This window comes from Notolabrus celidotus, chromosome 22, assembly GCF_009762535.1.
Source record: "Notolabrus celidotus isolate fNotCel1 chromosome 22, fNotCel1.pri, whole genome shotgun sequence".
NCBI lineage: Eukaryota > Metazoa > Chordata > Actinopteri > Labriformes > Labridae > Notolabrus > Notolabrus celidotus.
In genome coordinates this window covers 12925985-12938879 of record NC_048293.1, presented here as the reverse complement: position 1 = coordinate 12938879, position 12895 = coordinate 12925985, and the positions used below count along the sequence as shown (strand labels likewise).

At 40.8% G+C, this 12895-nt stretch overlaps 1 protein-coding gene across 1 annotated transcript in view; it reads right to left on the bottom strand.

Moving 5' to 3' along the window:
- Positions 1-12895, bottom strand: part of dnajc17 (DnaJ (Hsp40) homolog, subfamily C, member 17) — a 43154-nt gene that overhangs the window by 19313 nt on the left and 10946 nt on the right. Inside the window, exons 5-10 of the mRNA XM_034675856.1 lie at positions 11211-11287; positions 10392-10512; positions 9560-9609; positions 7907-7984; positions 6013-6093; positions 5272-5391 (exon numbers count right to left, since the gene is read on the bottom strand). Coding sequence (XP_034531747.1) covers positions 5272-5391; positions 6013-6093; positions 7907-7984; positions 9560-9609; positions 10392-10512; positions 11211-11287 — 527 coding nt within the window. The remainder of the gene's footprint in view (positions 1-5271; positions 5392-6012; positions 6094-7906; positions 7985-9559; positions 9610-10391; positions 10513-11210; positions 11288-12895) is intronic.

The following is a 12895-nucleotide window of genomic DNA, read 5'->3' as shown; positions in this document are numbered from 1 at the left end:
CTGCTTCTGGCTTTGTTAAGCGCTACATACAGAATCCTGCTGGTATCCCTCCTAGAGTTCTGCTATCTTGATTGTGAGAGTGGGAGTCAAGCCAGGGTGGGTAATGCCAAAAGCATGGCCACAAACAGTGAATCTCCCAAAGACTCAGGCTATTTTAGGTGAGAGGACACTTTTTAAAGCCCAAGAAAACTGGCTGACTGGAAAAACAATCCTAGAATAGCTGATCTGAAGCATCTGGTTTTTGTCGTGACAAGCATGCCATGACTCTTCAGCTCTGGATGGAAGAAGCAGGCATATAAGGCTTAAATTTATATCCTTTACAACACACGATTTGCTGAGCTGAACTATGTCATAAACCATGAATCACAACACGATGATTAATGTTGGCAGTACATTCATGAGGACACAAACTTCAGGGCTGGCAAAGACAAAGCGGATGTTTAGACAGTCATTACCATATCCGAGACTGTCTAAGAGGTGGGATATGATTCATTAATTTGACTCTGTGTTACCATAAAGGCGGCCACACACAGTGAATCATGTACTGATGTAGAAACTACTTGCGGATCTCATTAAACATTGCACGAACTTAGTCTGAGCCATTAAACACTGCTGTTACCACAAAAACGACATTAAGAAAAACACAAGTGTTTATTGTCTTCTTTCAGGAACATAACTTATTTAAATCCTTCAAAAGTAGTACGGGAGGTAGAACCTTCAATCATCAGGCCACTCTCCTGTGGAACTGTCTATTAGTCAGTACAGGAGTCAGACATTGTCTTTACTTTTCAGGGTAGTCTCAAAACTGTCCTTACAATGCTGAGTGACCTGACATACCGAGCTCTTGTCTCTGCCTCTGTCTCTATCTGTCTGTGTGCATACATGTTATATTAATACATGCAACTATTTTTACATATTCATATCCATTTAACATGACTAACCACATATTTTCATGGGAACTTTTTGAACCCTCCTGTCTCCTAGATCCCCATGGGTCCTTGCTGCAGATGGCCAAGCTTGATTGTGGACCAACTATTAATATCAGTCTTATTTTTATCATCAGTATTACATTTGTTAACATTAATAATGGACCCGTTTTCTCGACTGTGTCAATTACTATTATCAGTTGTGCTTTTTTTTTTGTTTTACTGGACTGCTATTGCGATTATTGCCCATATTTTTACTGTTTTATTAGCGATTTGGCCTTAAGTTTGTCCATCTCTCTTTCTATCCCTATCTCAAATCTTATCGCATCTAGTTGGATAATTGGCTAGTCACCACAAGCATGGTTCTGCCCGAGTTGTCTGCCTGTTAAAAGGAAGTTTTCCTTGCCTCTGTAGCTAAACGTTACCAAATGGTTGCTCATGGTGGATTGACGTATGGTCTGTAAATTATATGACAAAGTGTATGGTCTAGCCCTGCTTTATTTTGAGTCCTCAGGAAACATTTGTTACAATTTGCCCAAAAAAATCTCAAAAGAAACGGCTGCTTGTTCAAAACGCTGCTGCCAGAGTTTTAACACGGAAAAAGAAAACTGATCACATAACTCCCCGTTTTGAAAAACTCTGAACTGTTTCTTTTAGAATTGATTTTTAAGTACTTTTACTTGTTTTTAAAGCTTTTAACAGTCTTACTCTTCCACAAATCACTGATCTCCTGTCATTTTATGTTCCAGCTCGATCACTGAGGTCCTCGAATGCTTCCCTTTTAAATGTTCCTTGTGTTTTAACAGAGAGAGAGAGAGCTTTCTGATTTTATGCCCCTTAGCTATGGAACTCTTTGCCTCTGGACATAAAATCGGCGAGCTCTCTGGATGTTTTTAAAAGTAAACTTAAGACTTACCTTTTTAACTTAGATTTTAATTTGAAGTAATTTATTTTTAGCCCTGGACAGCATTATTACTTTAATCATGCCTTTAACATTTATTTATCTTATTTAATTAATTATTTATCTATTTTATTTCCTGTATTCATCTGATCCAGTCAACGCTACCTTTTTTTTTAAATTTCCACTCACTTATTTTATTAATTTTACTGTGTTGATTTTATTTTTAATTATTTTATTTATAATAATGACTTTTAAATTTTACCATTAATGTTGTTTTCTGTCTCTCTGTTATTTTGTGAAGCACTTTGGGCTGCATTTTTATATGTATAAAAGGTGTTATATAAATAGAGTTGAGTTGAGTTGAGATTTTGCACTATATGAATAAAAATGTATTGACTGATCGATTTATCAATTGATTTAGTATTGGCTGGGATTTGCAACTCTATACAATACAATTCTAATAGAAATGCATGCACGGCTAAGAATGATTTGATCATGCCTTCTATGAACGTGCCATATCTCAATTTCTCACTAAGACCGCTTATTATGTCAAAAGGTAAAGACACACTGAAGAGCAGCCTGGAGATGAAACCAGATCCTTTCCCAAATGAGAGCTCTGAATTAAGTTTGGAGCATGGGGAGCATTTCCTCACAGTGAGGAAGACGTGACCCTTTGCGGTTATGAAATTTTTAATATCCACGGTGAGAAAACTGGGTGAATGCAGCAGGGGCCTAATATTAATCATGTCATATCAGCTTTCTGGACAAGCAGAGTTAAAGCAGAACCAACAGTTCAACAGGTCACCTCTGTGAGAGTGATGAAACTCCAACACTCTGTGCCATAGTTAGCACTGCGAAGGTTTCAGGATCTTCAGAGGGATTGTAAAGGGGAATTGTGTCCTCAAATTTGTAAGAGTTAAAAGAGTCAGTAATAGAGTCTGAGAGTAGATAGACCCTCAGTCATGCAGATCACAACCTGAGAGGTGAATATGTTTCAGTAAAACTGTTTAAGCACCTTTCTTTGCTTGGTAAGGTAAGTACACGTGGCTGTTGTTGATGGCGAGTTTCAAACGTGTCTTCTTTGCAAGCAAAATAAACTGCACTTCTGAATCGTACTTAGATCCTGTTTACACCTAGCATTAAAATCGATCCGGGTGATCGGAGCACAAGTGATAGACCTGAACTCCAGGTGTGAACGCTTATCAATGTGTGCTGAGATCTGATCTGTCAGTCCACATCCAGAGGTTGTCTGGAGGCATTTGTCTGCATTGGTCTGGCAGTGTGTACGCTCATGTGTGATGGGCTACTGTAAGGACGGCCCACTTTCCCTGTACCCACGTCAACAATCACATGGAGAACCAGACTACCACATTCTCAACCATGGCTTATTTAATATTTTTTTGCTGTGTCTCGTAAAAATCTTTAGTTTCTTACGTCATCCAACATGTGGAGAAAGTGTGCACGAAAACACAGGGTACTAAATGATCGTGATGATTCAGGGAAGAAGACTGTATTTAATTCAGTAATACCGCATGATCCATTTGGGTCAATCCTTGAGAGGAGTTTGTAATAACAGATCATTGAAGTTGCAGATGATTCATAAAATAGATGAGGAAATATAGCACGGATTTCTCTGTAGCTCTTGAGGGCCTGTTCAACACTCCTCTATGCTGTAATGCTTGTTCTGCGTTTTGTCCTTTTGTTAAATCAATGACTGATACAAATCTGTTAGTTCCCAAAATGTTACTTTACTAAATTGGTAGCTGTCAGTAGTGTGTGGATCCTTTGTCTGATTTTCAGTTTAGTGTGTTATCCAGAAACCCCACTAAGGTTTTCGATGACAAGCACCCTGCATTCTGTTTGCCTTTCACTCTGGCCCTGGATTAATTTATAAAGGCCAAGCAGAGCTGGAACCGAAGCTGAGGCTGAAGTCATACGTCTGTTTCTCTTAGCTCCCTGTAGTGAGACTCTCACTCTCTAAGCTCTATGTTTGGATTGATGAGGTCAAAGAAGCAAGTCCTCACCCAAGTGGCTCCTATGTGATTGCAGCTGGCCGGCGTGGAGGAGCGATGGAGGGGTAGACGACAGGAGAAGAATCTAATTTTCAGATTTCAGATAGAGACAGAGAAGGACCTCCAAGGCTCTTGCTTCTTATTACTAGCCAGTTCCACTGACCCCAGGCCAGATGTGGAACAACATTACTAATATCTACACCGGTTAACCCATTATGTCATGTTTGTAGAAATATTCTTGCTGAGGGCTAATGCGAAAATTACCCGGCCAAAGTAATGTTTTCATTCTCGGAGGCACGGCCAAAAAAAAAGATGAAGCAATCAGTTTTGGATATCAGTAAGCTAAGACGGGTTACCATAATAACATTTAAAGAGATTAGTGTGACAAGTCCCAGTGTGCAGACTCACTCTCACATGCTAGCCTTGACATGGGGCCTTGAGACTCCGCACTGGGTTTTGGGGTGAAATGCAGTTCAGCAGCAGCTCTGGAGGCACAGATAAGTAGACGCAGAAAGTCTACTGATCTGTAATCCCTCACAGGTAAAGATCACAACACAGGAGAAGTCAATGGACACTGTAAGGGGAAAAACATTACTTCATACTAATCTAATGACAGGAAAGAAAAACTTAGTGGATTCTCAGTGGAAATAGCTGAAATGTGATTATCCTTGGACAGGAAAGGAGTAAATGTGTCTTTGGTGTATGCATGGTGTGCTGACAGCGGAAGACAAAACATTGGGCGTGCAAAATCAATTAAAAAAAGTCGAGCTTGCAATACAGACTACTGTGATTTCCGAATCACATCAGGCAGCACATCAGAGGGAAGATGTTTTAAGATACTTTTTTCTAAATAAAGCATTCCAGTTAAGTGCATCAAATGTTTGACCTGCAGAAAGTTCAGCCTTCAGGTTTCAAAGGAGCACCATATTCCCTCCCAAAAAACTTGGAGAGAGAGTAAAATCTCACTGATGACAAAAGCAGATCTCCGATTTAAAGCTACATAGAGTCACAGTCTGTGTGGGCATTTTTTCAGTCTCTTGTCCCAGTCTACTTTCATTGCACGCTGCTTCTCGTGCTTCGCTTTGTGAAGCCAAGCATTCCTGGGGTCTCCCAGGTCAGGCCCGGTAACAAGCGGCCAACCAGTGGCCTTGAGCCGCTGCCGGATCAGCATCGCAACACTCCAAAGCAAATAAACTGAGGGTCGTTTAAACCAAACACATTGTTCTAGGCTAGACGAGGGGAGTGCAGGATTTGAACCACTGATATGAAAATAAAACCTCAGAGAGTTTACATACCTTCACTTTCTTGGACTGTGTTTAGGCGATAGTATTTGAGTTGGAAGCTGTGTACATGAGGAGCTTTAGTAGCGCAGGGCTGATGTGTAATACGGGAGAGTGAGAGTGAGACATTCAGCAACATGTTGTAAACGTACCTGTGAAGACATGAACTGGCTCGGTTGAGCAGCTGTGGTGATAACCTCAGGTTGTCCTTCCAGCCATGAAATCTTCAAGGGGTTTTCACTAAGGCCACTTTCATTCTTAAAGGCAAGCTCCTAAAAATAGAACATAATCTGTCAGCAGATCTGATACTCTCTCTGTTAATATCTTATGAGGAACAATAGCTTCTCTTTGTCCAGAAACCTGCATAATTTGGTTATTTTAGCAAACATATGAAGCACACATGCAAACAAAGCACAAAGGTGGATTGTAAACGAGCCAACACCCAGAGCAAGGCTCGGTTGAGGACATGGCCAGTCAGAGACCGCGGAACCTGTGCCCAGATCCCAGCAGACGGGCAGACATGTTCGCTGGACGGAAACCACAGGCCGTGGTGAGGAAGCCACAACATAAAAGTACAACATCATGACAAACAGCCTGAGGATCCAGACTATGTTGAACAATGAGTCCTTCCGTCCAGTGGTTCCCATCAGCACAGATCTCCACAGACCACAATGACTTAAATATTAGGTTGGGTTGCAGAAACTGTCCCAAGGCTTGCGAGTCTATAAAAGGTGTCATATTCAGTAAAAATCTTACTCAGCAGGTGACTGGTGACTACAAGGCATTTGAATGACAAACAAATGTCGTTCTATGCAAATGTCTGCTCAGTCAAAGATTTTCATTGTTAAACGAAAGGAACAAGGACACTGACTGAAGAGGAGTGAGGTACTTACAGCTGCTCTCACAGTTGCAAATTCAACCACAGCGCTTCCTTTCTTCTTACTGGAGACAATCACATTTAAAAGATCGCCATACTAGAGGGAAGAAATCAGAGAATAAAGAAGAAGGAGAGGAAGAGGGGACATGCAGAACATTCAAATTAGTATTTCCTTTCACAGTACAACTAATAAGCATGAAAACTCGAAGCATATGCAGACTGAAAAAAACTCAAAACAAGGGAGAATATAACAGATCTCTGGACTCAATGTGTGTTTGATAATTAAAGCTGATCTCTAATGATTGGCTTTGTATGTTTGGGAGCGAGCCAACCGAACTGGCAAAAAGCATTTCAAGCAACAAGATATTCAAGAGTGTAACCTTTGTGACTTCTCAAAGGAGTCAAGTCTAGCTACTCCCTGTGCAGTGGCAATATTTGGTAAACCATCAGCCAAATCCTTCAGATTCGAACAGGGAGCGAAAGTTGGCTAAAATAAGGGAAGCAAGGCAAAGAGCATCTTGGTCGTTCCCTGATCCCTGTCCCAGACTGATGGAGAGAAGAGAGGAAAGGCTAGAAACTGAGCTGAGAAGCCATAAGTTGTTGTTTTGTTTTTTTAAAACTCTTTTGAGAATCTTATCTTGTGAAAAAGTTGCTTTCTGGGAACGGGAAAGTCCTGGAATGCTAACGCTTACTAAGGACACTGTGGAGCGAGCCAACAGTGACAAAGGAGACTCTCAAAAGGCCTCTGTTTCATAAAATATGAATGTATTAACATGCTTTTTTAAAAGTCTGTAACAAAGATGTATTTCCTTAAGCGGCCAAAGTACACAAGACAGCACACGTACGCACGAAGAAACACATACTCCACTCACTTTCCCACACAGCGGAGGCTATTTCTACTTGCCCAAACCATTAACTGTCACTCACTGGAGCTTGCCATCTAAAACAACTTTTTTTTCCTGAAGTGTGTTCCCTTAACTGAAGACTTTTAAAAGGAACAACACAGTGTTTATTTTGACACAGGCCTCCTGCTTGGGACCATACTGACTAAGTTCGTGCAGAGGAGAAAACTCAAACGCCTTTTCCAAACAGCTTGACGTCAGTGACTCTCGCCCTATTCTCTCATTTCAGGGCCAACCTATGCCCCTAAAACAGCCCTTCTGACGCATCATTGCATAAGGTGGTTCTGGGTTGCATGAGAAAAGCACATTTCCTAATGCCTCCCTTGGCACTGCTTAATCACCTGGTAAGAGGGGCACAAACAATGGCGTGCATGGCTTTAAAAGGGCACTACAACATTGCCCTCAGCACTTTCACTGCAACAAAACTTAATGGGCCTTGTTTAAGGGGGAGAATAAAACAATCAACTGCGCTGATGTCATGCAGACCTCAAATATGGTCGGACTCTGTGGGCAGATTTGTTACTATGGAGCTCCGCTTTTGGACAGTGAGGATAATGAGATTAAAAAATATATATTTCAACTAAATATCTAAAATTTTACCACAGATGAAAGGTGGATTTGAAGGCTGATTCAGCACATTTTCAGAGATGTTTAAAGAAAAAATAGCTAAATTGGAATGTGTTTTTCATTAACACAGTGAATTTAAACCGCACATATTAGTTGCACTTAATCACATTGATGAAAAATTCCAACTAATCAAAAATTCCTGGAAAGCAGTCATTAGTTTACAACATTGCCTGTAATACCCTAATAAAGAAAGCTATATTAAGGGTAACGCTATAACAGTAGTCAGAAAGAATATATCACTATTACCAAACCTAAAATAGTACAATACAGGAACTCTATATGAATAAAAAAACAGCCCTACAATTATCCCTGTTATATGTTTCTCCATAAAAAAGTCTTGTAACACAGAGGCACCACTTTATTGATTTCCAGAACGTGTACCTTTTGTAGAAGTCTTGAAAGAAGGTCTTGTGAGTAGCCTCCATTTGTCTCATCATCTTTCCTACACTTCCACTTTAACTGTAATAAAAAAAGAAGGAGAAGAGCAGCATGAAGACTTAGAAGTATTAAAGACCTGCAGGATAATGCCTAATCATTAGAGCACAATTGATTAAAGTCAGCTGATGGGGAGACAAAGCGTGCCACGCAGGCTTGGCCCTGGATGTAGTGCGGGAGAAAAACATTGTTGAGCTGTGTGAACATCACCCCGGCACCACCTGTGAGACCTGCAGTCAATTTCCATTCATAACGAGGGTCCAGACAGCGAAAACACAAGGTTAGCACACTGAGCTCTGGACCAGTAAACTCACAATGACTCACCTGCTTGACTGGAGCGGCACAGAACACAGCAGAGAACCAGAAACACAAATGATGATGGAATGATGTTCCAAAGATGGTCAGCGCCCACAGCAATGTGGGATGAGTTGCATGAGTTGCATCTTTGTCTAAGCTGTGGTCAACTTATTTTTTCAACAACTGTCTTTACTTTAATCTGGATACTTACCATTTTGCAATCTGAGAATTGTTGCTTTAAATTTCAAGGTACAAGTAAAAGAGTTCCAAGAACAGCATCCACTAAAGAACATTTTGTAACTTTTTTATTTGTACTTGTTTGGAGTCCTATCACTAAACACTGGTGTTAGTTCTTGCACTCTTCACAGGAGATATTGTGTAATTTCTCAAATTCAGTAGTAGTTACATGACAAGAACTCAGAGTTGATCCAGCTCCAGCATTCTGCTCACTGTCAAGAGAAGGATTTCTGGGAATTTGCATGTCTTCATTGCTTCTTTTACCAACAATTACAGTTAGAAATGTACTTTCTCCTGCCAAGAGCCTGTCTCCAGTGCCCGCTGATAATGTTCTTACCCATTAATCTTAAAATAAGATGGTTTTTGGCCTAATGTGATGTCAACGGTTTAAGAAAACAGCCTTGACACATTGCTGCGTGGTCTTGCTCCTGGTTTAAATAAATAAACATATGAAAAATTAAGGAAGTGGAGCCAAACGTAATTATTTGAAAGGATTCAAAAGAAGAAAAATAATTTCAGTAGTAGAGAGGACTTTGAGATAGATCCATACAGTATGTTCCCATATTCCTTTTGGATGACCTGTGATACTGTCAGTCTTACTGCTGCTGTTTGTTTTTCAAAACTGGTTACACAAATGTTGATTACACGTCTCAGCACTGGACAGCTATCAATTTTAAAACTAGATCTAATGTCTCAACACATTAGCTAACATCCCAAGTGTCTGTAAATATGCGCAGGCTTGGCTGTTTCCAGGAGGAAATATAATCAGCCTTCTCTTGGCGTAGTTACAGGTCTCCTGACGACGCCAGGCCTTCTCCTGAGGAAAGGGCGTTTGAGCAGCCTGTTCAGTGGTCAGACGGCGTATGTGGTCTCCAAATAATGAATTACAAATGTTTAAAGTTCTATCAAAATCCCCGATGAGACTCTGCCTGCACTTTCACTCAAATGGAGCAGTTCCTCCCAGGCTCCTCTTTCTGTGTAAGTCCCCAGAACCTACAAAGCTCAAACGGACCCCATCATCCAAATTTCATCCCTTGTGTAAAAGCTCATAGCTGGAAGACTTACCTTGAGTTTGGGGGTCACACTGCTCCTAGAGCATCTCTCTACTCCTGAGTCTGAGGGGGGGGGGGGGGGGGGGGGGGCACAAAGGAGAGATGAGACGCCGCAGTGCAAAAACAAAGAACAATTGTTTGGTTGAGGTAAGAAATATGGCACTCAAGATAACAATCATCATGGGACCCAAGGAGATGGACCGCAATTTGAAATTGGCTGTCGCATGGTAAATGTATGGCTCTCACTACAGTCTGATTATCTGCAGAGTGCCCCTCGGGATTGAACAGACAAAGTGCTGATCCAGAAGTGGGCTGAGGAGGCCTCACTCTGTACAAATAGTACGAGACTCAAAGGATACGCTGACTGTGCAGCCGCAGAAGAGGTCCACTATTTGGCCAAGAATCAGTGCTTTCCTAAAATACACTTCCATAGTTTTATTTTACAAGACTCTTATTTTGATGTCTCCAGAATGTAGCCTTTCATTTAAAATATTACCAAGAGGTTAAAAGTTTGATGGACAACTATGTGTGTGCCTGATGCTTGGTATTCCTATGTAACATTGCCAAGTTGTCTTCCCGCCTAGAAATAAAAATAGACTTCTCTGCAGTGTTTTCAAGACTAAAATATGCATTCAGTTATTGTTATGTGAATAATATTTGGTGAACCACAGGGGGGCCTGGTGGTTGCTGTGGTTGGACTGACAGCATAATGGTGGGGAAACACAGGGGTTCACTCAGGCTTTCAGGATAGTAAAAAGGACTCATATTGGATCAGACTGATTCATCCAGGCAGAACAGGACTGAGTTGAGCTGTTTGGGTAAAGCTGGACTGGAAACAGACATACTTGTCTGAGGGTAGCCTCCTGTTTGCTGCTGCTGAGCCTCTCTCTCCCTCTGGATCTGCTCCCTGATGAGTCTCTGTTCCTCCTCAAGCTGTCTGGAGCCCTCCTCCCTCAAACGGGCGATCTGGTGGAAACAGACATATAGAAATGTAAACACATAAACAGATGGACTGGTTTTCAGTGTCAGAAATCGATGCATCTTTTCTCTTTCTTATTAAACACTGATGTAAGTCATCACTTACATGGCTCTCCTTAACTCCCTCTAAGACATCCTGTCTGTGATTATGTTTCCAAGAGATTATACACACATCCTGATTTAGCCAGTTGTGGCAATTAGACCTCAAGATGAGACAGAAAATGGAACAGTGCCATCTACTGGTTCCCTCCTGCCTCAATATGTGGCACAGCGCCACGTATTTACATGCACTAAGCACACTGAGCACATGTCATGACTCACAGGGGAAGCACGCACACCATTTTTATTTATCATTGGCTTTCTGAACAAAGTGTATAAAGTCATGCAATATCACCGAATGGATTTACTGATAATTATGATAGGGCAGTGAAAAAAGCCCCTCTCTGTTAGAGCCTTTGTTCCTGACCCAAGTCTTTGGAGGATTTAATCGGAAGGGAGTATTTGATAAAAAGCAGAATAGAAGCACCTGCGTTCGTGTGCAGCAGTTCCTTGGATGCACTTAAATACCCATACTGAGGCCTATAGTCCTATAGTAAGGCAAAATGTTTATGTTCATTTTCTAGATCTTGTCCTGGCAGTGTTCAGTGCTGTAATGTCTCTCATGTGGTTTCTATTAATTGTCTTACCTCTTCTTCAAGTGTACGTGTGATTTGCACCTCCTCCTGGGTCTGAGTTTCTGCTTGTCGTTCTCGGGCTTCCAAGTCTGTCAAGGAGGCACACACACACACATAATCAGTGGTGAGAAGTCTTTATCTCCTTCATATGATCATTTTATAACCACGTTTCCTGAATTAAATAGATCCCACTGTAAACAAATGTTATTACACATTAACAACTTCTCAGTGTTTTATGCAGCTGCCCTCTGCATTCAAACATGATCTTTCCTTGCATTAAATTTGATGTGTTTATATGCACAATATCATCAGCATAATATCAGTATCAGTCAAAAGAAAAGAAAGCTTTACACAACAGCACCAATGCCGGCTGCATCGGCTGCATCAATTTATTTGATTAATAATTCACATTTATTATATGTGTTTTAAAACTGAGCTATGCTCGTAATTTCATTCTGCTTGCATCTCTAATGTTTCTGTAGGATGACAATGAAAGGAAACTTGAAAAGCTTAAAAAGTTATGTATCCTCTGTGGACGAGCTAACCCAGCACCAGAGTAGCATCATGCTAACAGAGCTAACACTGGACCTGAACGCCACATTGGAAGGATTTCACCTGCTGGCGGACAGGATACAGGAGAGCAAGACTGAACTAGAAGAAGACCAGCTCAGTCCTGGACCCTGTGGAGGTGGTGGCTGACAGGAGAATTATGGCCAAGCTGTCGTCTCTGATGAACATTTCCTTTCTATATATATTCTTGTTAAATTCTTGTACTGTGCACCTTTTTGTTTGCTGCTGTAACTCCATGAATTTCCCCGTTGTGGGACGAATAAAGGAGTATCTTATCTTATCTTATCTTATCTTATCTTGTGTTGGGCACTTAGACCGCTAGGCCACCAGTGCCCCACATACAGAGGCTACATTCTTCGTTGCAGAGGTCGCTGGTTCGACTCCCCGCCGCGACCATTTGCTGCAAGTCTTCCCCCGCTCTCTACTCCCCACATTTCCTGTCTCTCTTCAGTGATCATATCAAATTAAGGCAAAAAGCCCCAAAATAGAACTTGAAAAAAAAAAAAAAGTTATGTATCGTATAGGCAGATATGAAAATAAATATCCACTGCTATGTACAGCTGATAAGGTGATGAAACTAATTATGCATACCCAATAACAGCAAACATACACCAACAAAGAACTTTAACATGTCAGCTGTTTGGAAAAATTTGGGAAAAAGTGTCAGAAACAAACAGCAAAACAGCAAAACAGCTACAGCTAACGGTACTGGTGTCAGCCGGAATGAGCTTGAAAGTATTGGCATATCAGATATCTGCAAAAATCCATAGGGTTGCAAAGGGGTGGAACATTTCCAGTAAATTTCTAATACATATCCATGGGAAGTTAAGCTGGGTAATTTTGGATATATTCCAAATTCAAGTAACTGTGAATTGAGGGTAATTTAATGGAAAGGTATCATATCCAAGCATAAATATTTGTTTTGTTCTAAGCAGATATCCATCCAAAATAATACAATTAAATTTGATAATTGTAAGTTAAACATTAGTACCATATATCAAATTTGTTATATTTATTACCACATAATATCATCGAAGCTTACTTCACTTTGTGTAGTCCAAAGGCTCAAATGTGTGGTTTCAATAGTCTTGTGCTGTGGTCTCAAAAGTGTGTTCCAGGATTCTAAA